Source organism: Salmo salar, chromosome ssa29 (assembly GCF_905237065.1).
Source record: "Salmo salar chromosome ssa29, Ssal_v3.1, whole genome shotgun sequence".
Taxonomy (NCBI): Eukaryota; Metazoa; Chordata; class Actinopteri; order Salmoniformes; family Salmonidae; genus Salmo; species Salmo salar.
In genome coordinates this window covers 16607297-16632233 of record NC_059470.1, presented here as the reverse complement: position 1 = coordinate 16632233, position 24937 = coordinate 16607297, and the positions used below count along the sequence as shown (strand labels likewise).

At 46.3% G+C, this 24937-nt stretch overlaps 1 protein-coding gene across 7 annotated transcripts in view; it reads left to right on the top strand.

Annotated features, from left to right (window-relative positions):
• Positions 1 to 24937, top strand: part of sulf1 (sulfatase 1) — a 71070-nt gene that overhangs the window by 22295 nt on the left and 23838 nt on the right. For 5 of the 7 annotated variants that reach the window (XM_045710855.1, XM_014181027.2, XM_045710856.1 and 2 more), the window contains exons 2-9: positions 10922 to 11133; positions 12002 to 12241; positions 13585 to 13736; positions 17737 to 17906; positions 21737 to 21887; positions 22268 to 22443; positions 23705 to 23833; positions 24428 to 24484. In XM_045710855.1, the coding sequence (XP_045566811.1) occupies positions 10956 to 11133; positions 12002 to 12241; positions 13585 to 13736; positions 17737 to 17906; positions 21737 to 21887; positions 22268 to 22443; positions 23705 to 23833; positions 24428 to 24484 (1253 nt within the window). In that variant the 5' untranslated portion in view covers positions 10922 to 10955. Of the gene's footprint in view, positions 1 to 7968; positions 8107 to 10909; positions 11134 to 12001; positions 12242 to 13584; positions 13737 to 17736; positions 17907 to 21736; positions 21888 to 22267; positions 22444 to 23704; positions 23834 to 24427; positions 24485 to 24937 lie in introns of those variants that run through there. The other 2 variants (XM_014181028.2, XM_014181026.2) reach the window with 2 other exon arrangements.

Genomic DNA, 24937 nt, shown 5'->3' with positions numbered 1-24937 from the left:
GGACCACCTGGTGGCCGGGCCGCTTCAGTCTTTGATGTCCGTGGGAGCTGGATTAATTTAATGATATATTTACATGGACACATAATTAATGATCAGGGTCTAGCAGCCTGGGGCTGGGCTGTAAGGGCACTACAAAGGGGCTCTCTAAGGGTCTCAGGGCGAAGGGTGTAGGGTTTAGGGGTTGAACTCGGGCCACCGGTACAGATTCAGCTTTCACAGAACCAAGGCACTCGTTTAGTCACACAACTAAAGTGTTGGTGTTGTTGCGATACAAGATCTCTGTTGATTTATAGTTTTTAATAGATCAGTTGTCAGCACTGGGCTTGAGTCACATTTGTCCTTACTTTGTGACGGATGTGTCACTGGAGTGAGTGTGAGAGTGTGGTAGCTAAGGAGACAGCACTCCTTCAGTCCGTGGGCTGGACAGCAGTGTGGGAGAGAGATCCAGGCTTGACCAGTCTTGATGGGCACCGCGCCCTACCCCTCTACCTCCACTACTCCCTTCTGCCCCCGGCCTACTCAGGGCACCCCGGGCCCTCCTCACAAAGGTTCTTCTCAGTGTACCAGGCCCCGTGGCATCCGCCCAGCCAAATTCCCCAACAGGATTAGAGCAACATTTGGAACAAACCTCAATATTAAGCTCATGTGGCTCCATAATAATTCCCCTCCCTTGGAAAAACAAGTGGGAGTAATGAAGGTTGGGCTGAAACAGGGGAGCGGTGTCAGAACCAAATCAGTAGATTCCGTCTCTCCCTCTTCTACACACAGAGATCTACTCATACGTTCTCTCTCATGTTTTATTTGTCATCTCGGCACACACACTTATTCCTAATCTCTCTCTCTGTCTCTCTCTCTACCTCTGAGATTATCCTTCGTTGCTACACCGCCCATAGCTCTCTCTCTCTCTCTCAATAGGTGAAGTCAGGCCCTCACTGATGTACAGTACACTCAGAAACCATGGCAACAAAGCTAGCTATCTAGTGCAGGGATGGCTGGCTGGCTGAATGGGCGACTGGTAGGCTGCTGTGAAGGCCTCTAACCACACAGCGTCCTGTGCCCTGACCGTGCCCTGACCTGAGTGGTTATGTGGCTTTGATCGCGGCTAGTTTAGACTAACCTCAGCCACCTGGGCTGGGATGGGCCTCCTGAGCTATTCACTCACACACACACACATGGGTTACATGGGGGGTGAGAAAAGGAGAATGAGTGTGCGTGTGTGTGTGTGTGCTCAAGTGTGTGAAGTCATCCCAAGCCCAGGAGGTAGAGGGAAACCATTACAAGCCCCAGAGGGACAATGGTGGATTGCGGTTAAGGAGCTTTGGGAAGCCCTCTGATTGGCTGTGCATTCCTTACAGCCACAGATAACGCACGACCCTCACACACATACAAACACAGACCACTAGCGCACGACATGGCAGACGTATTGCATCTGGCTCAGTCTTCTGTCTGGCAGCACCGTCTTGTGCATTTATCAGTCATTACTGAACAATGAAGGAAATTGAACAATGGAGGAAATAAAAGGAAGAGGGACAATGGAATGCACATGAAACAAGACACTGATTGATCCTTAAAGATCCCCCTCTTTCCCCTGAAAGTGAACTGTCCCGATCGTCAGAACTCCTTATATTCTTCTGGAAATAGAACCCTCCATCCATTTTGTTCCTTGTCTTGCGGAACATGAAAAGTTATATTGGAGGAGAGGTTCTGAGTGTCAAACCTAAACCAGATGTCACTGGGACCCTGAGGTAAGTCCCTCATTCATAATAGGCCTGCTCTTAGGGACAAGCCCCCCCCTCCCTCTCTTTCCCTTTTTTTTTTGATTCTCACTCTCGCTCTTTCTCTCTCTCTCTCCCTCTCGCTCTGTCCATCTCCAGGCTAGCCAAGGCAGAGAGGAACAACGCAGATGAGAGGAGGAAATAGGGCCTGATTGCACAGTTAGAATGATGTGTGCTGCTGGAGTGTGTAATGTACGCTACCATAGCTCTCTCTCACTCCCTATACAGCTGCAAGGCTTTTCTTGTAATTCATGGTTAGTAGTGAAGGGAGAGGTTGTTTTATATCGGGGGTGAAAGAATAAGACATTAGTCATGAAAGTAAAGATTATCATGCTGTCTACCAATAAGCACCCACCTTATTCTCATAGGGCTCAGGTCAAAAGTAGTACACTAGTAAGGGAACAGGGTGCCATTTGAGACGCTGACTCAGTGTTGATGGCCATTAATCTGAAAATTGCACATTTCTTACTCCATCTGGCAGCTGTGTGCGTGTCAGAGGGACTGACTGGAAACTCCATAGTGCCCTTTTTGTTTTGGTTGACTTTGAACCCCCGTCCCCAGGCCCTTTTCTTCTCCTGGACGGCTGGTCCGTCCCCAATATTCTACTACTGCAGCTGAACCCTTGATGAGTACAGTAAAGGAGTATTGAGTAATTTAAAGGCTCATTAGTGGAGCTAATCCTCCAAAACAATTAGGAAGCAGAAACAGTATGACTCTGCAGTAGTCAGGTTGAGTACCAAATGGCACACTATTCCATATGGGTCCTGGCCAAAAGTAGTGCACTAAATAGGGAATATAGGGTGCTATTTGGGACAAAGCCTCTGGGTCTGGCATAAAAGACCTCTTGTTTCCTACAGACGTATAGAACTATGTTCTAGGGGGATGTTTGTGGGGCGAAGAGAAATGTTTTTGCCCCTCTTACTAAGTTGAGGGTCTTTGGTCTATAGTTTGCTTTGGTTGGGTTCACTTAAGCTTTCTCAAGAGGTCATTCCTTTTAAATGTGTTAGTTTGGTCTGAAGGTAAAGTTTAAGAAAAACGATGCTGCTCTTAGAAAGGAAAAAAATGGGAAATTCTTGACTTCTGATCAAGAATTCTCATATTTCCTTCACATTTGGAGATTTTCTATCACTCTTCTGAAAGATGCCAAATACCTTCCATATGCAAAGCATTTGCAATGCCAGATAACAGAATAATACAATATTCTAGTCAAGTATTCCCTCAGGTTTGAACACATCCTGAAGGTTATCATTATGTGCGTCCAAAATGGAACCCTATTCACATAGGGCGCTGGTCAAAAGCAGTACACTATATAGGGAATAGGGTGGCATTTGGGACGTACAGTGCTTTCAGAAAGTATTCATACCCCTTGACTTTTTGCACATTTTTGTTGTGGTACAGACTGAAATCAAAATTTTTTAAATATATTTTTTCTCTCACCAATCTACACAAATACTACCCTTAGCCTTGTTTTTTAGGTTATTGTCCTGCTCATGTATTCAGGTGAATTCATCTCTGTTGGAAAGCAGACTGAACCAGATTTTCCTCTAGGATTTTGCATGTGCTTAGCCCCATTCCGCTTATTTTTTGGTCCTGAAAAACTCTCCTGTCCTTAACGATTATAAGCATTTTCATAACGTGATGCAGCCACGAATATGCTTGAAAATATGGAGAGTGGTACTCAGTAATGTGTTGTATTAGATTTGCCCTAAACATAACACTTTGTATTCAGGACAAAAAGTTAATTGCAGTATTACTTTAGTGCCTTGTTGCAAACAGGTTAGTATTGTAGAGTAACTACAATGTTGTTGATCCGTCCTCAGTTTTATCTTATCACAGCCATTAAACTCTGTAACTGTTTTAAAGTCACTATTGGCCTCATGGTGAAATCCCTGAGTGGTTTCCTGCCTCTCTGGGAACTGAGTTAGGAAGGATAGCTGTATCTTTGTAGTGACTGGGTGTATTGATACACCATCCAAAGTGTAATTAGTAACTTCACCATACTCAAAGGGATATTCAATGTCAGCTTTTTGTACTTTTACCGTTCTACCAATAGGTGCCCTTCTTACATGCTGACCACACCGCTTGCGTCGCTTGCGCGAGCTTTGCAAAATAAATGTACACAAGCATGTTATTCAATCATTGCACCCACACTGCTCGCGCACGTCAGCGACCGTCTGCGTAGCCAGGCACTAAAATAGAACTTGGTTCAATTTGTGATGCGCTGCAAGTCATTAAAAGATCAGAAGCCAATTGATCATGGGATCTCCTCATTGGTTTTTAGGAACATATACCCACGTGGGGGATTGAAAGATGAACTGAGGTCCACACTCCAGTCGGTTGTAGTAATGCTATGAAGTTGGTTGCCAACCTCCATATAAAGTCCAAAGAAGAAAAAGAAGTCTGAAGGAAGGAGGAGAGATGATGAGAACCGAATTTGGTTTACCCTTTTATCTGTGGATTAATTGTCGGAGGAGTGGACCTTGTGCATTTCAGGTAAAATAACAACCCAATGTTTATATCCCAGGACAAATTAGCTAGCAACAGCAAGCTAATGTCCCCAAATGAATATAATTGGATCAGGGTTTGTTTTGATATTTCAACCTGCGTGTCCTGATTGCTTCTGGTGTGGGCGAACAAAATCAGCGTGCACGCGCGTCCGGTTTGTTCAGCATGTTAGAGAGACATTGGAAAACCTTCCTGGTCTTTGTGGTTGAATCTGTTTGAAATTCACTGCTCGACTGGGGGACCTTACAGTTACTTGTATGTGTCGGGTACAGAGATGAGGTAGTCATTCAAAAATCATGTTAAACATTGACTTATTATGGGACTTGTTTAGCACATTTTTACTCCTGAACTTATTTATGCTTGCCGTAACAAAGGGGTTGAATAATTGACTCAAGACATTTCAACTTTCCATTATTAATTAATTTCTAAACATTTCTAAACATAGGTCAGTAACAAACCAAAAAAATCACAATTTAATCAATTTTAAATTCAGGTTGTAACACAGCAAAATGTGGAAAAAGTCAAGGGGTGTGAATACATTCTGAAGGTACTGTAGTCAATTATCTCTGCTATGAGGTAAGCCTCCATTGTTCCTGGGTCTACAGCAAGGCAACCCCTGTTCTCTTTGTCTCTCATCTCCCATGGTGTAATAGGAATGTCAGGACATCACGACTGTCAGGGGCTGGAATCTGGTTGTCAGAGGTTAAAGTTCAAGGTGTGTGTTTAGGGGTCTCGTAGATGAGTGGGCATCATTGTCTTGAATATTAGAAATGACTGAGTGCGTAACATATTTTTCCATTTCCTGTGTCCCAATGAGAACTGAAGTTGACCTTTGTTCTCTGAAGGAAAAAAGTCAGTAGAAAAGTGAACCAAATCAGGTCAAATTAACAGTGAATCATGTTCAATTGAGTTGAGTTAAAGGGAGAGGAAGGTGACAGATGGAACCCTCCTGTCTGTCCCAAACGGCCCACTCTTCTCTATATACTGCACTACATTTGATCACAGCCCTATGGGTCCTAGTGCCTTTTATAGGGAATAGGGTGCCATTTGGGACACTGGCTTTGAAGACAGCTGCCTCAGCACAGTGTCAATGTGCTCCCCCGTCCCATGATCAAGTTTTATAGCATTGTATTAGCGCTGTAATTCCAGTTGTAAGGAGAATGTGGCGATTCGGGGCTGTTAGCGTGCCATATCACACAATGACACTCTTTATCTGCCTCTCAGCTTCTTCATTCCTCAAGAAGTCCCATGAAAAGACCATTGCTACGGATCATTGGCGTGGCTAATTGATGATGCATCCCAAATGGCACCCTGGTCCTTATATAGCACACTTCTTTTGACCAGAGCCCTCTGTGGCAGCTTATGGGTCCTGGTTAAAAGTAGTGCACTACATAGGGGATAGAGTGCCATTTGATTTGGGATGCAGGGTGAATGAGGATTGGGTGCTAACATTAGACAGAATCTTTTGAGTATTGAGTATAGCCTCTTGTTGGTTTTTTTGGAGTCTTCCAGCAACAGTGTAAGGAGTTAAGTGTGCTTCATCGTGCGTGTGTGAGTAGGGCGTGTTTTTTTCGGTAATCTAGTGTTTCTAACATCAAATCAAATTGTGCCGAATACAACAGGTAGCACCTTACAGTGAAATGCTTACTTACAAGCCCTTAACCAACAATGCAGTTTTAAGTAAAAAAACAAGAGTTAAGAAAGTATTTACAAAATAAACTGAAGTAAACAATAAAGAAATAAAAATGTAAAATAAAGAAAAGAAGAAAAATAACAAATAACATCTGGTGTGTGTTGTGTATGTACACGTCTGTGTTTTCGCCTGCATGTGTGTGTGTGTGTGTGTGTGTGTGTGTGTGTGTGTGTGTGTGTGTGTGTGTGTGTGTGTGTGTGTGTGTCCTGCCAATCCCTGCCTGAGGGCTGAGGGTCTAAACAGTGCCAGTGTTTGTACAGGGCTGTGAGGATGTCTGGGCAGGCTGTCCCGGACAATGCCTGTCCAAAATACTCTCCAAAAAAGCTCTTACTGCTCCATCTGAGATTTACGTCCAAAATGGCTCCTTATTCCCTGCATAGTGCACTACGGGCCCTGGTCAAAGGTAGTGCACATTATAGAGAATAGGGTGCCATTTGGGACGCATGCTAAGAGCTGCTTATTATCACTACACATCTCTATGGGGAGACAAGCAGATGGAAAACCAATGACCAACACAGTTATGCAGATATAGGTTACATCCCAAATGGCATCCTAATCGCTATGCTGGCACTACTTTTGACAAGGGCACTGGTCAAAAGTTGTGCACTATGTAGGGTTAGGGCATAGTTAACAAAGATTATGTTTAGAGGGAACCAAAAACAGAGATTTAGGCTACCATGATTTGGTGACCATCTGTTCTGACAGACAGATCTATGAATGCTTCAGTATATCTGTGATGTATGTTTTGGACCGACAGACGCTAGCTAGCTATGATGAAACACAGTGGTCAGATAGGGTAGGTTTTCAACTTCGACAATCTCACTTATTGCTGATTATGAAGGAAAGAAGATGCGTTGGATGTGGAATGGTGGAGAAGGTAGACATTGATGGGTTGATTACAGAAACAGTGGGTAAACTACTGTAAAATCCAATTGCAGGAGTAGTACAGCCATCAGCTTGGCCTGAGGGTGTGAGGAAGGAAGGTGGACCATGACAACCATGACATTGTAATAGCAGCTCCATCATCTCCCAGTGACAGGAGACCTTCTGGACAGCCATCTTGCTGAGTGGCACCATACTGATCTTCATTCTGACCTAATGAGCTGGAACAAAATGGTGGCTTTCCCACACCTGAGCCTGGCCCTCCCTCATGGAGAGACGATGCTTTCTGGGCCAAAACCCCACTGGGTGTCACTGCCTTTGTCCCTGCCTCTGTGCCTCTTAACTTTAGCAAACAGGCCCAGAGCCAGTTCCCAAACTAGCACAAGGGCTTTCTCCAAGGAGTAAAGAGGGAGCAATGGCTGAATTAAAGGCTGCTTACCAATATCTTTTTGTGTTTTCCTTCATGATCAGCATTAAGGGAAAATATCGGGTAGGTTTTCAACTTTAACTTACTCACCATTCAACATACAGTTTACTCTTAACCAAACAGTAAGTTATGTCTCCAGTTTAAAACCAGTCTATTAAGTCATATTAACAGACAATGCATTGTTGGGAAAGGCCCGTAAGTAAGCTTTTCACTGTTAGTCCGCACTTGTTGTTTTACGAAGCATGTGACAAATAACATTTGATTTGATAAACTTGGGAAGCAATGTTATCAAGAGTGGAATAAAACTATTTACCCAGTCAATACCAGATGGAAAGTTCTATCAACACCAGCGGAACATAAATCAACGTCTTTCCAAAGCTTCAGAGACTCATTGGCGTCTTTCTGATCGTGGTAAATGTAGAAAAGGCAATAAGCCAGTGGTTATTTATACTGTGGTTTTTATCGACAGTGACATCACACATGGCACCCTATTCCCTGTACACCCCCCCCACCACCACCTCGACATCCACCCACCCCTACCTCCCCTGTCACGCTTGACGGGCTTGGGGTGCCTGTTGACTGACAGGTGGGAGGGAGGGCTGTGATTGGTTCAGGGTGGGGCCTGCGGGAAGGCATTGGAGCGTGGAGAGAGCCAGAGAGAGAGAGAGAGAGAGCGCGAGAGAGAGATGGTTGATGTGTGATACAGTTGATCAACACAGGGAGAGAAGCAGATTCAGGCCTCTACACTGGATGTGTTTTCTCGTGAAAGGATATGAAGGGATTAAGAACAAGATGACATTATAATACTGATGATGTCAACTCAGGTGAGCTCTCGCTCTCCTTCTCTCTCTAATAGTTGCCTTAAGATCGGTCAGTGTCTGTTGTCTGTCGTTTGTGTTTCCCTGCGTGTTCTTGTCCAGGTTCAGGCTTGGTTGAGGTTTCTGGGGTTGATCTTCATTTAAGGGTTGAGTATTTCACTCAACACACAGCACATGCTGGAGCTGTTATAGCTGTCCCAAATGGTACCTCATTCCCTTTTATATTGCACTACTTTTGAACAGGGCTCATAGGGCTCTAGTCAAAAGTAGTGCACTATATAGGGAGTGCCATTAGGGACGCATTCATAGTAAAGTTTTTCAACGTTTGGAGTGGCTAACTCAGTATGGTCTTCTGGTCTGTTTGTTGAACGATATATACAGTGCATTTTGAAAGTATTCAGATCCATTGCCTTTTCCATATTTTGTTACCTCACAGCCTTATTCAATTTATTTTTTATTTTTTGTCTTCATCAATCTACACACAATAACCCATAATGACAAAGCAAAAACAGTTTTTTAGACATTTTTGCAAATGTATTGCACATTTAAATATGAAATATCACATTTACATAAGTATTCAGACCCTTTACTCATTACTTTGTTGAAGCACCTTTGGCAGCGATTGCAGCCTTGAGTCTTCTTGGGTATGGCGCTACAAGCTTGGCACACCTGTATTTGGGGAGTTTATCCCATTCTTCTTTGCAGATCCTCTTAAGCTCTGTCAGATTGGATGGGGAGCGTCGTTGCACAGCTATTTTCAGGTCTCTCTAGAGATGTTTCATCGGGTTCAAGTCCGGGCTCTGGCTGGGCCATTCAAGGACTTTCAGAGACTTGTCCCGAAGCCACTCCTGCATTGTCTTGGCTGTGTGCTTAGGGTCGTTGTCCTGGTGGAAGGTGAACCTTCGCGCCAGTCTGAGGTCCTGAGCGCTCTGGAGGAGAATTTCATCAAGGATCTCTCTGTACTTTGTTCCGTTGATCTTTCCTTCGATCCTGACTAATCTCCCAGTCCCTGCAGCTGAAAAACATCCCCAGAGAATAATGCTGCTCACCATGCGTGACCGTAGGGATGGTGCCAGGTTTCCTCCAGACGTGACACTTGGCATTCAGGCCAAAGAGTTCAATCTTGGTTTCATCAGACCAGAGAATCTTGTTTTTCATGGTCAGAGAGTCTTTTAGGGCTGTCATGTGCCTTTTACTGAGGAGTGGCTTCCATTTATTTATTTATATATATATATATTTTTACCTTTATTTAACTAGGCAAGTCAGTTAAGAACAAATTCTTATTTTCAATGATGGCCCAGGAACAGTGGGTTAACTGCCTTGTTCAGGGGCAGAATGACAGATTATTACCTTGTCAGCTCGGGGATTTGATCTTGCAACCTTTCGGTTACAAGTCCAACGCTCTAACCACTAGACTACCTGCCGCCCCGTCTGGCCACTCTACCATAAAGGCCTGATTGGTGGAGTGCTGCAGAGATGGTTGTCCTTCTGGAAGGTTCTCCCACGATTGCTCAGTATGGTTGGGCATTTGGCCAAACTCCTTCCATTTAATAATGATGGAGGCCACTGTGTTCTTGGGGACCTTCAATGCTGCAGAAATGTTTTGGTACCCTTCCCCAGATCTGTGCCTCGACACAATCCTGTCTCGGAGCTCTATGGACAATTTCTCCAACCGCATGGCTTGATTTTTGCTCTGACATGCACTGTCAACTTTGGGAATACTTTCCGAATGCACTGTAGTCTGCATATCAAAAGGGCACCCTTTTCCCTACTACTTCCCATGGGGCTCTGGTCAAAAGGAGAGTGCAGTACGTAGGGAATAGGGTGCCCTTTGGGACACAGACAGTGGAGTTGGGGTATGATTTGTGAGCAGATGGATGTAACTTCTGGGAAGTAAATATGTTCAAATGTAGCGGTGAATCTGGGAAAGTTGTTGACTGTATTCTGGAAAGAGAACAGACTGGTTTACTACTGCTTTGAAAAGACAGTAGTAAACCACTTTTTCCTCTCTCAGTCTTGTTCTTTCTATCTACACTGAGTGTACAAAACATCAGGAACACCTGCTCTTTCCAAGACAGGCTGACCAGGTGAATCCAAGTGAAAGCTATGATCCCTTATTGATGTCACCTGTTAAATCCACTTCAATCAGTGTAGATGAAGGGGAGGAGACATGTTAAAGAAGGATTTTTAAGCCTTAAGACAATTGAGCCATGGATTGTGTATGTGTGCCATTCAGAGGGTGAATGCGCAAGACAAAAGATTCAAGTGCCTTTGAACGGGGTATGGTAGTAGGTGCCAGGTGCACAGGTTTGTGTCAAGAACTGCATCGCTACTGGGTTTTTCACGCTCAACAGTTTCCCGTGCATATTAAGAATGGTCCACCACCCAAATGACATCCAACCAACTTGACACAACTGTGGAAAGCATTGGAGTTAACATGGGCCAGCATCCCTGTGGAATGCTTTCGACACCTTGTAGAGTTCATGCCCCGATGAATCGAGGCTGTTCTGAGGGCAAAAGCTGGATGCAACTCAATATTAGTAATGTTTTGTGCACTCAGTATACGTTACTGTCTCACATTCACTCTGTCTTTCACTCTCATTGTTGCTCTCTCTCTCTCGCTCTCTTGTTGTCTCTCTTCAATTACATGTTGTCAACAGTGTCAGTAAATACTGCATCTCGACTAACTCCTTCTGTCTGTCTGTCTGTCTGTCTGTCTGTCTGTCTGTCTGTCTGTCTGTCTGTCTGTCTGTCTGTCTGTCTGTCTGTCTGTCTGTCTGTCTGTCTGTCTGTCTCTCTCTCTCCTCAGACTCCTCCTCAGAAGTGAGAGCTCCAGTGGGTTTCCTCCCTCCGCCATGCTGCTGGTGTGTGTGTCCTGGCTGGGCCTGCTGTCCCTGGGTTGGGACCAGGGCTGTTCAGCATTCAGCACCACCAGAGCCCAGGGAGGCCTGAGGGGACGCATCCAGAGGGACCGCAGGAACATTAGGCCCAACATCATCCTCATCATAACCGACGATCAGGACACAGAGCTTGGTAAGACTGTCATGCTGATCCCCTGGAGGTCTGTCAGTGGTCCTGTTAGCTGTATTTTGTAAGAGCTGCCTTAGCTGTATGAATCTGGGTTGTATTCATTAGTGCACACCGTAGCAAAACGTTTTGGAACAGAAAATGAGAACAAGCATTTTTATTGGACAAATTCAGGTAGGACCCTCACTCTTTCTGCCCGTTTCCTTCCATTTGGTTCCTAGTGTACATCTCTCGGTCTGTCCTACGGAGGTCTGGGACTATAGTGGTGGTCTTGTATTGGTCACTACCACTATAAGGTGCTCTGTGGATCAGTGTAATCTACAGGGTGCATGGTTGGCCCTGCTATCTACTGCTCTGGGACTGAGAACATCCTCACCTCTCTCTCGCTCTCTCTGTCTCCCAGACATAAGCGCAAACAGACCGAGGGGCCATCTGGCCTTGTGGAGCGGTGTACAGTGTTTGTGTAATGGATTATGGTTACTTATTACTCTGACAGAATAGGATGGGATGCGAAAAGCTCCAATCCTAGTTTGACCGCAGTGTTTCCCCACAGGGAAATGCAACGTTGCAATCCTCCTCTCTGACAAAACTCCATCTCCCACACTGTCTGTCACTACTGAGCAGCAGGTTAAAAAGTCATGAAGGAAGATCTACAAATGGAACAGTGTAAAACCAGGCAGTCCAGAACAGTCTGAACTGTGTCAATTGTAATTTCGTTACATGGGTCACTGTTAAGTCTATAAGACCTCAGTCTGTGACGATTGGCGTCAGCGACACACGGAAATGTTTCTGGATAACTGTTCAACTTGCTGTTCGTCTTTTAATGTCTTTCTTTCCTAATTTCTCCCTTCTCCTCGCTACTCCTCCCCTCTAGGTTCTCTTCAGGTGATGAATAAGACTCGTAAGATAATGGAAGATGGAGGCACCTCGTTCACCAATGCCTTTGTGAGCACGCCCATGTGCTGTCCGTCGCGCTCGTCCATGCTGACTGGGAAGTACGTTCACAACCACAACACCTACACCAACAACGAGAACTGTTCTTCGCCGTCCTGGCAGGCCCAGCATGAACCACGCTCCTTCGCCGTCTACCTCAACAATACAGGATACAGGACAGGTAAGGTGGTACAGAGTGGCACACACACTCCCTGCCAGAGTTCAGTCAGTCACCAGCTCCCCAAATGCCTGTTGACAATCACTCCTGTTAGTCAAACACACATTTTTTTACTGGGACCGTCCCTCTGTTCGCCTGTCTTCCTCCCTCTATATCTGCCTCCTTCCCTTCATCCCTCCCTGTCTCTCTCCCCCTCTATCTATCTCTCTCCCCCTCTATCTGTCTCCCTCCCCCTCTATCTGTCTCCCTCCCCCTCTATCTGTCTCCCTCCCTCCCCCTCTATCTGTCTCCCTCCCTCCCCCTCTATCAGCCTGTCTCCTTCCCCTCTATCTGTCTCCCTCCCTCCCCCTCTATCTGCCTGTCTCCCTCTATCTGCCTGTCTCCCTCCCCCTCTATCTATCTGCCTGTCTCCCTCCCCCTCTATCTATCTGCCTGTTTCCCTCCCTCTCTATCTGCCTCCCTCCTTCCCTCTCTATCTGCCTGCCTGCCTCCCTCTCTGCCTGCCTGCCTCCCTCCCTCTCTATCTGCCTCCCTCCCTCTCTATCTGCCTCCCTCCCTCTCTATCTGCCTCCCTCTCTATCTGCCTCCCTCTCTATCTGCCTCCCTCTCTATCTGCCTGCTCCCTGCCTGTCTGTCTGCTGTGAGAAATGCAAACATGGTGTGGGTGCCAGGCTCCTGTCGGGGCTCATCAGCTAGTGTCTGCCTGAGTGATGGCTTGGAGGGCAGGCATGTGCGGAGGCGTACAGGCTCTGGGCTGGGCAGCTCAATGGGGTCCTGTGGCTTGCAGAGCGAAGAGGGCTGTGGTTTTGGAGCTGATATGTTGGTCTACAATTAGCTCTCTCTGGGTAGACTGGCCTCATGCCCAGGAGGCTTCTACTGTGGAGAGATAGAGAGATGTTTAGTTAGGAGAAGAGAGTGGGAGGGACAGCGGGGGACAGAGAGGGACAGAGTTAGAGGCATACAAACACAACACATTGTCAACAAACAGTTCCAGGTACAGGATTCATGGGGCTGAGGTGTTTGTGGGGTGTTAGGGTCAGAGAAAGGTCACACAACAGGGCAAAAATTGCTGATATTTATCGAGTCAGTTCACTACCCTACTCTGTGGTTATGAGAAACATTGCTCGTCAAGCTCCCAAAAATTGCCAGTGAATATTTAGATTTAGAGACATTTCTTACAGGTTCTTACAGAAAATAAATCAGAGCCGGTATACAAGCCTCCTCTCATCCCTGTACTCTTTTCGAGGATGATGTTTTAATGTCTGTGAAGCCAAAGTAACATTTCTACATGAAAGTTTTTCTAATTGTAATTCTCTTTTCTCTCTCTCTCCTCTGTTCCGTTCCAGCGTTCTTTGGGAAGTACCTGAACGAGTACAACGGCAGCTACATCCCTCCTGGGTGGCGGGAGTGGGTGGGGCTGATCAAAAATTCCCGCTTTTATAATTACACCGTCTGTCGGAATGGTTACAAGGAGAAGCACGGCGCAGAATATGCCAAGGTATGTCTGCATGCCTGCTAGTGGTGTTCCGTGTGTGTGTGTGTGTGCGTAAAATCCCTGTCTGCCCTTAAAGATGCCCAATTAATCTCAATCACCTATTTGTTCTTCCTTTATGACCGAATGTAATTGAATGTAAGGTCTTTTCCCGGCTAATTGCAGGGTTCCTATTGGTTTATGTCTCTGGCGTGCCCTAGCCAGGCTAGGAATCCTGGGTAAATTAAAGGGGAAGTGTTGAAATGAGTAATTTGAAGTGGCGTCTCTGGAGTTTGCTCTGAGAGACAGTTTTATTTTATTGTGGCGTGCCACAACGTTTAAAGATCGTAAAGCAGACGCGCTGGCTGCCTCCAGGGGGTTAGAAGTTACATTACTCTTAGAAATGACCACCCTGCTTTTGTTTTCTCGCTCTCTCTCCATCTCTCTGCCTATCTTTATCTCTCTCTCTCTGTCTCTCTGTGTCTCTCTCTAACTCTCTCTGTGTCTCTCTCTAACTCTCTCTGTGTCTCTCTCTAACTCTCTCTGTGTCTCTCTCTCTCTGTCTCTCTGTGTCTCTCTCTCTCTGTCTCTCTGTGTCTCTCTCGTGCTCTCTGTCTGTTTTTATCTCTCTCTCTCTCTCTCTCTCTCTGTCTCTCCCTCTCTCTCTTTCTGAGGTTGTGGAGTTCATCTGCTTCTGTTATTCTTTCTCTGTCTCTCTCTCTCTTTCTCTCTCTGGGCGTTGTGGAGTCTCTCCATGCTACTGTACATCTCTGGATGGCTAAAGGAAGGGGAATCATTTTGTCATGTCAGTGTCAGACGCTGGCTAGGAGTGAAGTGATAACTCCATGATTGTGGAGGGGATTGGGCTTCCGCATGGCATCAGGAGGGCGCCCCCCTCTCCCATCTCTCTCTGTGTTTTTAGTAAAAGCTGTCAGTCTTTCCCGGTGCTGGGGTGCATCCCAAATGACGCCCTATTCCCTATATAGTGCACTGTTTTCTGACCAGAGCCCTATGGACCCTGGTCAAAAGTAGCACACTGCATAGGGAATAGGGTGCCATTTGGGATGCACCCCCTGCTCTGTGTCAACGTCCTGCCAGCTAGCTTAGTCCAAAGGGCAAGGGGAATTCATGGTGTGGGTTCATGTTGACCAGGGTGTTTCAGTGGCTGTCAGAAGGATGGGTAAATAAATGCTTGGCATGGTACTCCGACGTCAAATGGCTTGTCTTGTTGAGTTAGATGGAGGTGTTAAGTTACCCACGAGTTGAGGCTGAGGTGTTTACTGAATTGGGAGACATACTTGACGAGCATGTTGTGGTTTCAGAACCAAGTGGACCCTATAAATTAAAACCACTGCGGTGGGCAGTGGACACACACAGGCACGCACGCATACTGTACCACACACACACACACACACACACACACACACACACACACACACACACACACACACACACACACACACACACACACACAAGCCAGATTCCCATTATGTAGACTTGTGGACAGTGATGAGGATGGCAGTCCTCCTGTGTACAGTTCACTGGGCAGTCACCAGTCATAGTGGGCAGTAGAGGGTCAATAGACGGTGAGAAGTTCAGGGAACATCTCTCTGTGTGTACAGTTCACACACAAGGGCAATGCCAGTGCATCGTCAAATTCTGTTGATTCGACCATGTATTCACTACCAGGAACTTTCCGTCTCCATTTGTAAAGCTCTGAGTTGGGACTCAGGATGTGATACACATGCCCAAGGATTTCACTCCCGCCCTCCGCTTCTCCAGCTTTTTCAGGCTGGCCTCTCACTCCATGACAGACTGACGGCCCCGTTCAGTGTCCCTTCAAGCTGAACTTCCTAAAGAAACTCTTAAATGAGCGGTGGTCTTCATGGGAATGTTTTTTTCTCTCTCTCTCAAGTTGCCATAACTATTAGCTAAGCATGACTTTAACCAGTGGCACAGTGGCACGTTAGCCTGGCACCATTGCACTCTGTCAGCCCTGGCAGGAGCCCTGTCAGGTCAAAGTAAACCTAGGGTTACCGGGATTTCCCTGAAATGGTATAAATCAGATTTAACGTGATTCATCTTGGAGCTATTAATGGTTTTATAGCTGACTTTAATGACTTACTGGCTCGAGGGAGGGAGAGGCTGGTAGATTGCACGCACATGGCATTACCATGGTATTATCGTCCTACTCTCCTCCAAACCACCGTGACTCTGACCTGAGTTACCCTCCAGCCGTCCCAAATGACACCTTATTCCCTATATAGCACACTACTTTTGACCAGGGGTCCATAGGACACTTGTTAGAAGTAGTGCACGATCGATTTTGGGCCGCAGGGTGCAGACTTAGGCTAGTTAAAGTGACGGGAAGGTAGTGAACACTCTGACGTGAACTTCCCAGTAGATGGATTAGAGTTTCTCCGGCTTAGCTTTAGACATATGGGATTACTGGGTCAGTGGTCGTGACATACCGCTGCTAATGTCGTCAAGGTAATGAATGGTAATAGGCACAGTGCAACACAGCACACTGTCCGAGAGTGGATACATATCTCTTCCCCTGTCAGCTCTGCTGAAGCCTTGGAGGACGAGGCCTCTAGGTAACAGCCTTAGACAGAGGACGCATCATAACCAACGTCAGGTCCTATTGCATCTGACCGCAGAGCATTGGGCTGAACTTCTGGTTGTGTTTCCCCAACGGTTCGCCACTTTTGGTGGACACCCAGCAGGTGATCTGCTGCGCATGGCTGTTCACGGCTGACGTTCGTTTATTTTATTTAACCTTTTATTTAACTAGGCGAGTCAGTTAAGAACACTCTGTGGGACTCCCAATCACGGCCGGTTGTGATACAGCCTGGATTCGAACCAGGGTGTCTGTAGTGACGCCTCCAGCACTGAGATGCAGTGTCTTATACCGCTCTGCCACTCGTTCGCTCTCTTAAACCAGCCATCCTCAGCCCCAGCCCTTAACCTCTCCGCAGCCTGACCCAGAGAGCCTGTTACAGTTACCCAGGGGAGAGAGGGTCTGCCTGGGGGGTAAAGGGTGAGGAGAACCAGGTGTCCTTCCCATCTCCTACCCCCTCTCCCTTTATGTTCCACCCTAGGGTTAGTGCACTGTAGCTAGGTTGAGGCTCCTAGCGAGGCCCCCACCTGACCCGACCGGCCCCAAGCCCATTGCTCCACAGTCTTGCCTGATCTGTACATTCCTCCTTTCTTTTGAGAGAGAGAAGGGGTGTGTGTGTGTGTGTGTGTGTGAGAGAGAGAGAGAGAGAGAGAGAGAGAGATTGAGGGATAAAGTGAGAGAGAGGAAAGGGAGAGAGGGAGAGAGAGGGGGCGACTCCAGTGTTGTCATAACACCACGCCGGCTGAGACCACTGACCTCCTCTCACCATCAAGTGTTAGTGTCAACACCGGTGTCATAGCCAATACTGTCCCCCTGGCTCACAGAACCACTCATGAGGCAGCCGCTTACACACACACATATGCGCGCGCACACACACACACACACACACACACATGCAGAGCTCACATGCACACACACACTGCAAACACACACGGGCGAGCAGCCAGCTGCTAACTCAGTGGATTGCTACTGGATTGGGAGTTAGGAGGAATTAGGAGAGCAGTATAGTGACTTCTGTGTCTAAAGTTCTGTGCAGATCTGGGCTGCTCTGGTTAAAGTAGCACATTATTTAAGGAAGAGAGTGCCATTTGGGGGACAGCCCTGGATAGGTAAAAACTAAAAGGCATTAAACAACATGTACAAGACAGCAGCCATGTTACTTTGACCTGCTGTTAAAGGACCATGACATTGGAAAAGAAGAAACTTTGAACTTTTGGGTCTTGCTACCCGGATGCAGATTATGCCAATTCCTAGACGATGAAGCACTTTCTACGGATAGTCTCCATTAAACACACTCTGAAGTCCAGGACTAAAGAAATCACCCCTTGTAGCCTAACCTGTACAATACAAACCATTTTGTCCACACAATGAGTATTTAAGCTAATACTATGTTTTTCCCCGTTGCAGGACTATTTCACGGACCTTATAACCAATGACAGTATCAACTTCTTCCGGATGTCCAAGAAGGTTTACCCTCACCGGCCAGTGATGATGGTCCTCAGCCATGCTGCCCCCCATGGCCCAGAGGACTCAGCCCCACAGTACTCAGAGATGTTCCCCAACGCATCGCAACACATGTGAGTCAGACACACTATGCACAGACAACACACATGCGCGCAGAGATACATGCATACACACACAGACAGATGCATGGATTCACACATAAACACAAACACTGTATTTGCTGCAATGGGGAATTTACCCCAAGTCTGAAGTGCTGTGGTTTATGATTGGCAGCCATTATCCTCCACATATTTCCTAAACATTATTACAGTTCTGTGTACTCCAAGACGGCGTCCTTAATGGCACCCTGTTCCCTACATATATAGTGCACTACTTTTGACCATAATCCCATTGGACCTAGTCAAAAGAAGTGCACTACATAGGGAATAGGGTGCCATGTGGGATACAGACCCTTCCCCTGGTCATTAGATGATGACAGGCTGCTAAAACGCTCCTCTGGCAAACCCTTCTGACTGGCAGCGGGAAACTGATGTGATTTATCGTCTAAGAATAGTCAGGGAACGTATCTTCCTGGGAGAGGACACTGAGCTCTCAGGCCAAGCCCACGGTAGTGGAGCTCTCATCCAGGAGCATCAGAACTGTGGCAGCCCTCCGATCATAGAAATAGAATCATGATAGAATTATGATTCTATTCCTATGGTTCCGAACAGGGCTAAGCTAGGCCTCTCCATTGGCGCTAACCCAGCAGCCTCCCTTCCCAACCTCCCTGCTCTATATGCCTCCTCAGCTCTGTGCTGCTCTCCTCCACTCCTGGAAGTTGTGTCCTGGGGCTAGAAGACAGGGTGGGAGACCAGGGTCAGGTTTAGGCAGTTTGTTCTCTCTTTTTGTCCTTCACTCTCCTGCCCTTCATTCATGATCTCTCTCTCTCCCGCTCTCTCGCTCTCATCTCTCTTTCTTGTTCTCTATTACTTTCTCTTTATCCCACTCTCTGTCCCTCTCTCTCCTCTTCCTACTCCCCCCGCTCTTCTCCCTTCCTCACCCTCTCTCCCTTCATCCCTCCCTTCATCCCTACCTCTCCTTTACCCCTCCCTCTCTCCCTTCCCTCTCCGCCTCTCTCGCTTCCTGCTTTTTCTTTCCCTGGGACATCCTGACCCTGTCTATATCAATCAGCCCCTTCTCCGCATGGCTGTAGGGATGTGAGGAATGCATTGTATGTTCTGGAGCAGGCAGGCCTTTGTGACATTATTCATGTATTTTTAGCACAAGCCTCCAGGCTGGGGAGGGGGGTTGAGGGTCCAAGAGTTGGTGATGAGGGGGGGGGTCGGAGGTGAGGCGGGGGGGGAACTAGGCCCCCGGATGTGTGAGTGGGTAGAGGTAGTGAAAGAGAGGGATATTGGGGGCAGGGTTTGAGGCCTCTGTTTGGGGGTCATAGGGGGTTGCCAAGGTTACCATGTGTGTGGTGAGCACCAGGGTCAGTGTAGTAGGAAGGGGAACAGGTGCCAGGCATGGTCTGATGTGGGTGGCATGTCTTCATGGGCATTGATGCACCATTGATGGTTCCTCTACCCAGAGATTGTGAGTAACATCAAACCAGCCTTTTTCCAAGCTCTAGGTTGCAGGCTTAATGTCTTACTTACGGAAGTTCCCCTCTCCTCTGATTGAGTTGTGGTAACTCTTGCCCTCCTCCCCTTTCCTCCTCAGACCTCCATTGTGTTCTTCACCCGCCCAGCCAGGAGGTCTAATAAGCCCCACAAAGAGGCTTGTCTCTGGGCACAGGGCCACCGGGGGCTGGGATCTAGGCTGGGCACCGCTGAGGGAACAAGGAATGTTGGGGTCAGGGGAATGAGCCCAGCTCATATAGGGAGAGGCCTATAGGATACATACACCTGTCACACTATACCTTTATACGTCAAGGTTCTCAGGGTCAGTGTCTGGCTGCCTCCCAAATGACACTCCATTCCCTATATAGTGCACTACTTTTGACCACAGCCTTATGGACCCTGGTCAAAAGTAGTGCGCTATATAGGAAATATGGTGCCATTTTGGACACAGAATACATCTAGCCAGGGTTCTAAAGGGTATTAGTCTGGGATTACCTCTCTGGCTCTCAGGGTTAGTGTTCAGCTTAGACTACAACCTCACCACACCATTTAAAGGGCTATGCGTTCAGCCTGGGATAGAGCAAGGGGTTAAGGCCCTTAGTTTAAGGTTATTTTCACCCTACAGCTAAATGTTCAGCTTCGTCTTGTTCAGACACCACACAATACCGAGGTGTAGCTAGCTCGTAGTCAGAATATGTTTAGTCAGTCAAAGTGTATTAGCACACCCTAACATGTACTTAAAGAAATAAAACCACTTCTTGTGGTTTTCTGTGAGGGTTTGTCAGGTTCCTAATTCCCGTCCCCGGGCTCCCGAGTGGCGCAACGGTCTAAGGCACTGCATGAGGCATCACTACAGTCCCTGGTTCGAATCCAGGCTGTATCACATCCAGTTATGATTGGGAGTCCCATAGGGCGTCGCACAATTGGCCCAGCGTTGTCCGGGTTTGGCCAGGTTAGGCCATCACTGTAAATAACAATGTGTTCTTAACTGACTTGCCTAGTTAAATTAAGGTTAAATAAAAAATGTAATAAAAAATCCCAGTTGTTCCTATTCCCAGGATGCGTCCTAAATGGCACACTATCCCCGATGGGCCTTCGTCAAAAGTAGTGCATTACATAGGGAATAGGGTGTGATTTGTGATTCAGAGAGAGAGAGCTACACCTTGAGTCAGGAATGATAATGACATTAACATCAAACCGTCCCCTTCCACAGTTCCCTTAAACTACAGACGCCCATTTTTGATTTACGACAGACCGGGTTTAGCTGTTTAACTGCTTTACTGTGCAACCTTCTAACAGCTAAATGCACTAAGGATTTGCAGCATCGCTTACCAAGTCAAGCAACAGGGAATGATGTGTGAAACATCCTGGTCTGAACTACCTGATGTCTCTGGAACGTTCCTCGTCAGCATCTAAACCAAAAGCCAGCCCCACAGTAGACAGGTGTACTGAACCTGTCTCTATGGACCTCTTCACAGCTACCAGCAACTCTCTTTCTCTGTTTACCCACGTCTTGTCTTCACAGTCCAGGGCTTGTAACCAACTTGACTTGTGGGCCCAGAATCCAACACGGCTATTATTTTCTTAAGCATGTGCCAACCCTCAAATGACTCCTCTGAGCCAAGAGGTCTGTCGACTCAGTGTGAGAGGAGGGAGGGGGGGAGGGAGGGAGAGGGGGGAGAGAATTTTCCTTAGTAAACATCTTGGTTATTGATGCTTGTCAAACAGAGCAGACAGCAGGGTAGAGCCCACAGACACCTGTGGCACAAAATTGGCACCCTATTCCCTACATAATGTAGTGGTGCACTACTATATGTAGGGAGTAGGGTGCCATTTGGGACACAGCCATTGACACCGGCAGAAAGATGAGAAATAACAGACAGGTGGTTGCTGACTACTACTGGTGAAACCTTAAAGGGTTACACAGGGTTACACACACACACACACAAAGGGTTTCTTTATGGCTAGTTGGTATTCGGATGACTCTTGCATGTTTTGCTTCTCTTGCCTCCTCGATTTCCAGGACTGTTAGTGAGGCTTGAACAGACACACTGTGTTTGTTCTGTCTTTCATAGCCTCTGCATTGCAAGGTCTAGGTCCTCATAGGGAGAATTTGGGGTGCATCTCAAGCAATGGTGGCCGGTGACACTTTAAATGGAGATGATGGGCTCATAGTAAAGGCTGGAACGTTATCAAACACATCAAGCTTCACTCCAGCCATTATTATGAGTCGTCCCCCTTCACTAGCCTCGTCTTCGTCATCTAAACTGATGTACAGAGAGCAGAATGGGTAAAAATAAGATCTTTAACTAACTATTTTGTGTTTCCTCTCATCTCCGCAGCACCCCCAGTTATAATTACGCCCCAAACATGGATAAACACTGGATCATGCAGTACACTGGCCCCATGAGGCCCATTCACATGGAATTCACTAACTTCCTACACAGAAAGAGACTACAGACGCTCATGTCAGTGGACGACTCTGTTCAGAAGGTAAGACGATCTATTTCTAGCTACACTTTCTAGTTTTAATTTGTGTAGGGAGGGAGATACTGTGCAAAGCTGTCATCAAGGCAAAGGGTGGCTACTTTGAATTCATCTCAAATATAAAATATATTTTGATTTCTTTAACACTTTTATGGTTACTACATGATTCCATATGTGTCATTTCATAGTTTTGATGTCTTCACTATTATTCTACAATGAAGAAAATAGTAAAAATCTCTAAAAAAAAACCTGGAATGATTAGGTGTGTCCAAACTTTTGACTGGTACTGTATGTGCAGTAGTAATAAGCCCATGAGGTGTGAGTTTGTCTATTTGTTTCCTTTTGTCTGTTCCTTGCTCACACACACACGGCTGTGTTTTCCCCAGGTATATGAGATGTTGGTAGAGAGTGGAGAGCTGGACAACACCTATGTAATCTATACTGCTGACCATGGCTATCACATCGGTCAGTTCGGACTGGTAAAGGGGAAGTCAATGCCCTATGACTTTGACATCCGAGTACCCTTCTTCCTCAGAGGGCCCAACGTCGAGCCTGGAGCAGTGTAAGTAAGCCTCGTCCAAGCCAGAACGGGCCATAGGGTAGCGTGAGTACACCCCGTGAACTGGACGCTAGTCTGTTCCAGAGCTTTACCCCCAATCTTTCTCCTTAAAGGACAAATCCACTCAAAAAACGATCTTACCATAACCATCAACAATACCAAATGACACTGAAAATGGAACTCAATGCCACTCTGTTTGGCACTCAGCATTAAAGGATAACTCCACTCAAAAACGTCCCAAAATGTTTTGCACATCAGCAGTCACGTTTTCAAGATATTGGACTTTCAAGAGCAAAGTGTCACAACATTTGGTATTGTTGTTGATTATGGTGTTGGGGTGGGTGGTTGTTTATGGTGTTGGTGTGGTTGTTGATTATGGTGGTGGTGTGGTTGTTTATGGTGTTGGTGTTTATGGTGGTGTTGTTTATGGTGTCTATGTAGTTGTTGATCATGGTGTTGGTGTGGTTGTTTATGGTGGTGGTGTGGTTGTTTATGGTGTTGGTGTTTATGGTGGTGTTGTTTATGGTGTCTATGTAGTTGTTGATCATGGTGTTGGTGTGGTTGTTTATGGTGGTGGTGTGGTTGTTTATGGTGTTGGTGTTTATGGTGGTGGTGTTTATGGTGTCTATGTAGTTGTTGATCATGGTGTTGGTGTGGTTGTTTATGGTGGTGGTGTGGTTGTTTATGGTGTTGGTGTTTATGGTGGTGTTGTTTATGGTGTCTATGTAGTTGTTGATCATGGTGTTGGTGTGGTTGTTTATGGTGGTGGTGTGGTTGTTTATGGTGTCTATGTTGGTGTTGTTTATGGTGTGGTTGTTTATGGTGTCTATGTTGGTGTTGGTGTGGTTGTTTATGGTGTGGTTGTTTATGGTGTTGGTGTTTATGGTGGTGGTGTTTATGGTGGTGTTGTTTATGGTTTCTATGTTGTTGTTTATGGTGTTGGTGTGGTTGTTTATGGTGTTGGTGTGGTTGTCTATGTTGTTGTTGTTTATGGTGGTGTTGTTTATGGTGTCTATGTTGGTGTTGTTTTATGGTGTCTATGTTGGTGTTGTTTATGGTGTGGTTGTTTATGGTGTCTATGTTGGTGTTGGTGTGGTTGTTTATGGTGTCTATGTTGGTGTTGGTGTGGTTGTTTATGATGTTGGCGTGGTTGTCTATTGTGTTGGTGTGGTTGTTTATGGTGTTGGCGTGTATGATAGTGTTGTTTATGGTGTCTATGTTGTTGTTTATGGTGGTGTTATTTATGGTGTTTGTTTCTCCACAGGAATCCTCAACTGGTGTTGAACATTGACCTGGCTCCCACCATCCTACACATCGCTGGGCTGGACACTCCTCCGGACATGGACGGGAAGTCCATCCTCCAACTACTGGAGCATGAGAAAACTGGCAACAGGTACACACATGTGTATTCTACTTTCTTATTCATATCTTTATCAACAGGTACACATGGACTGCCATCCGAATTTCACCATGATGTCCCCTAAGGACAAAGTTTGTATTTTTATACAAGAGAAACTTATAATATGTATTTTTATGTGAGTGAAATCTGCCCCCCCAAAAAGCTAATTGGACAATCTTTGCACATTCATGGAATCTTAAAGGGACAGTCTGGGATTGGTACATCCACTTTGTGGTTTGAATGCCAGATTCCCCTTAAAGTTTTTAGCACTGTGGCAAGGAAAAAGAAAGTGTACAGAACATACAGAACAAATTTCAGTTCGTTATCGCTTCTCCACAAAACCTCAGCAATACTAGAATCATCTTGTGTAATAACTTTGGCTGGCTGTACACTGAAGACCAACATAGCTCATTGTGTGTTCCAAATGGCACTCTATTCCCTATATAGTGCGCTACAGGGTAATCCTGTAGTGCACTAAATAAAAGTAGTGCTCTAAATAATAAATAGCCATTTGGGACGCACCCATTGGTAAGTCCACAGGCAGGCCCATGTGAATTACACGGACTAAAGTGGATTTTGTTTTTCCAGATTCAAACCCAATCGGAAACCCAAAGTCTGGAGGGACACATTCCTAGTGGAGAGAGGGTAAACTGATGTCCTTTCTTCCTATCCCCTCCACACACACACACACACACACACACACGCAAAAGGCACACGCAACACCACAGATCCAGGTCAGTAGTTAGTACAGAAATGTGACACCAATTTTACATTTCGTTGAATCCCAAACGTGTCAGGCAGCGGACGAGCATTCACACAGCCTTCGTCCCAAACAGCAACCTATTCCCTATATAGTGCACTTCTTTTGACCAGGGCCCATAAGGTTACCCATAGGTGTGTGAATGCTCGTCCTCACAGCGAACCAGACATTCTTTCCACTTATTTACTACACATACTCTACATACACACACACTCTTTCTGCCTGACAGACACTTCCAGACCACAGTGGGTTGGGACGACTGTGGGGGAGAAGGTTGGGAATATCATTTTTAGTATTGTTTGATCTATGCTAGGATCTAGAAACGCCTGCCCGGTGCA